The sequence below is a fragment of the Theobroma cacao genome, chromosome 10 (genome assembly GCF_000208745.1).
Source record: "Theobroma cacao cultivar B97-61/B2 chromosome 10, Criollo_cocoa_genome_V2, whole genome shotgun sequence".
Taxonomy (NCBI): Eukaryota; Viridiplantae; Streptophyta; class Magnoliopsida; order Malvales; family Malvaceae; genus Theobroma; species Theobroma cacao.
This window is the reverse complement of record NC_030859.1, coordinates 16,436,006-16,439,150: the sequence shown is the minus strand read 5'-3', so window position 1 is coordinate 16,439,150 and position 3,145 is coordinate 16,436,006. Positions and strand designations below refer to the sequence as shown.

Below are 3,145 nucleotides of genomic sequence, written 5' to 3'. Positions count from 1 at the left end.
ATCAAGATTGCCTTGGCCAAAGACTTTTAATCAATATAAGCCAAGAGCAAATGAGATGTGTCCCCTTCAAATCACTTGAGGTGATGAATCCTCTCTAGACTACTCATTCATCTTCGCATGCTTCATGCCAAATCCAAAAGCACACTGTTTAAGCATCTGGTCATCTCTAGACTCGTACAGGTGAAATCAAAGTATGACAATTCACATACAATATGACCTGGTATCACAAATCTAAAGATTACTTACACTACTGACACATGAGAGTATTTTCATAGACACTTGAGTGAAATACCAAATAGAACTCTTATAGCGGGTCATGTTCAATGAACTTGTTCCTTAACAAACTCCCACATACTATCTCCAAGTATCTCACATACTTCAACTTATGAGATCAATTGCTTACATCGAAAGTAAGGAGGCTTAGCATGTACCAACCTTTGACTATTGTCAATGTCCTTATTATTGACAATACAATGACTAGGAACATATTTAGAAACAAGGCTTTGATGCATAAGAATCTCATAATTATAACTTTTATAATTTCTTTGCAAGACCATTATGTTCCAAAGATTTTATCTACATAGGTCTCTCATAACTCTTTATAAATAAACTCATGGATAAAGAAATACCTCATACATTATATAAAAATATCCATAATGTATTTAACATGAAATATGACTAATTAATATAGTATTTTACAAGCACAAAATCGATTTGCTTGCAGGGCTTACACTAACACTCCTGTCAACTTATTGGCTCACAAGTTTATGAAACGCAACTTACTCAACTTCCCAAGCTCAGCGGGGATTTCACCAAAAATTTTGTTGTTGTCCATTGCTAGATGGGTGAGACTTTGGCAATCTCCCCACTCTGGCGAGATTTCTCCAGTAAATTGATTGTCACTAAGAGTAATAAAGTCAAGATCAGGATAAACCCCAAATGCATTGGTGATGTCACCCGTAAATTGATTCCCATCAAACCGAACTCTTCGTAGCCTTGTACAGTTCCTCAAGCAAGCTGGCAATGACCCTGTGAAGTTGTTCCCATTTACCGTGAGATTTTGAAGAGCAAAGCCACTGCATAATTCAGGGGGCAATTCTCCAGAGAAGCTATTGCTTGAAAAGCTAACATAAATCAAATTAGGGCTATATTTCCCAAAATCCCGAGGAATGCTACCTGAGAAGCTATTGGTGAACAGGGAGATAGATTTCAGGTTAGTGAGGTTAGAAATTGAGTCTGGTAATTCCCCATGCAAGAGATTTGTGTTGAGATCAAGAGACTCCAAAGAGGTCATGTTTCCAACCTCTGGTGGAATTGTGCCACTAAGCTCATTATAGAAAAGTTGTAAACCTGTAAGGTTTGAAAGACTCCATATAGTACGAGGAATTGGACCCGAAAGTTGATTTCCTGAAAGGTCGAGATTAATCATGGACTTCAAGTTTCCAATCTCTGAAGGAATTGAGCCAGAGAGTTTATTACCATAGAGAAAGAGCAAGTGGAGCTTTGTCAATAGGCCTATTTCTGGTGGAATCCTTCCCGTGAATAAATTGTTTTGAAGTTCCAAACTAATCAAGTTGGTCCAATTAGAAATGAGAGCTGGGGGGATCTCACCTTCAAAAGAATTATCAGATAAACCCAACTCAATTATTTTTGTGAGTTGTGACAAGGACATAGGCAACTTCCCACTCATTTGATTCCCAGCTAGAGCCAAAAAGGTCAGATTAGTACAGGAACCAAGCTCGGATGGGATTGCAGAATTTAAGCCACCCGAGTGGAGATCAAGTTTCTTGAGCTTTCTTAGTTGGCTAAAAGAAGATGGAATTTTCCCTTCAAACGGATTTTCAAACAACTCAACAGTTTCAAGATTAGACATGGTTCCTATACTCTCAGGAATTGAACCGTTTAACTGATTGGTTCCTAGTCGGAGATCTATGAGTTGGGAAAGCTTGGAAATGTTCGATGACAATGGTCCTTCAAAGGCATTGCTGGTGAGATTAAGATACTCAAGCTTGCTCAGATTGGTGTACAATGATTCCGGTATTGGACCAGTCAAGTTATTCAGTGACAAGTCTAGGAATGTAAGATTACGGCAGTTGAGTATAAATTGAGGGAATTCCAATTGATCAAGTTCATTGTAATCTAAGCTTAGGTGTGTCAACAAAGGCATGACCAAGAAATCCGACCAGTCAATAGAAACAAAATAGTTGAATCCAAGGTCGAGGTACCTTACTTTTTGGAGATTGCTAACTTGAGAAGGGATGGTACCATTGAGATTGTTGTTGAATAGACTCAGATATTGAAGCTCCGCTAGACGACCTATCTCCGATGGTATGTTTCCTTCAAAAGAATTGTTGCTCAAGTCCAAGACGAGGAGTTTGGACAGAGTACCAATTGCGGACGGTATTGGCCCTTCCATACCGCTATTGATGAGGTCAAGGCGCGTGAGATTGGCAAATGGAGTGAAGTTGAATTGGGCGATGGAACCAGACATGTTTGCATTGGAGAGGTTGATTTCGCTGACTGTTCCAGTGCCATCGCAGGTAATGGAAGTCCAGTTGCAGAGGTTGGTGAGATTGGACAAGGACCAAGAGTTGAGAGAAGGTGGCGAAAAAGACAAGCTGTTCTTCCATTGGACGAGTGCTTCTGCTTGCGTTCTTGCTGAACACGTGATCTTCAATGGAAGTAGAGAAAGCAAAACAACATGGAAGAGAACAAGACAGGGATTACGGTGATTTGACATGTTTATAGCTGCTGCGAATTTCTAGTAATGTAAGTTGGGCTTGGTTTAGAAGTTTAGATGAACTCTCTTATAGCTGGGAGAAAGGCAAATATATCCATGCCGTAAACATTCAATTTCCAAGTCTTGTTCTGGGTCAGTACTTATCATCTGAACATGGAATAGTGGAACCAACCCAGCACTCAAGCTAAGACTAAAGAATATAGACACAGCCATACATTTGACTTGGGAAGGTGATTCGAAGTTGCCATTTGCCAACAAACATAATCGTGTAGGCCACAGCACTTAAAATGTAAATATAAGATTGGACCCGTTGAGTTTCAAGTTCTGATTTTGAACATGGATTAGCATGTCCTTTTCTTTATTTTCTACGTCCACATTTTGTAGCCTTTTAAGATAACAATCTTC

At 39.4% G+C, this 3,145-nt stretch overlaps 1 protein-coding gene across 1 annotated transcript; it reads right to left on the bottom strand.

The window, feature by feature from the left end:
- Positions 622-2,915, bottom strand: LOC18586956 (LRR receptor-like serine/threonine-protein kinase GSO2). The gene has a single exon (XM_018128694.1). The coding sequence runs from the start codon at positions 2,738-2,740 to the stop codon at positions 758-760; it is 1,983 nt and encodes a 660-aa protein (XP_017984183.1). The 5' UTR covers positions 2,741-2,915; the 3' UTR covers positions 622-757.

Excerpts from the sequence above, each read along its gene's own strand:
- LOC18586956 (XM_018128694.1), bottom strand. The coding sequence starts at position 2,740 with ATGTCAAATCACCGTAATCCCTGTCTTGTTCTCTTCCATGTTGTTTTG.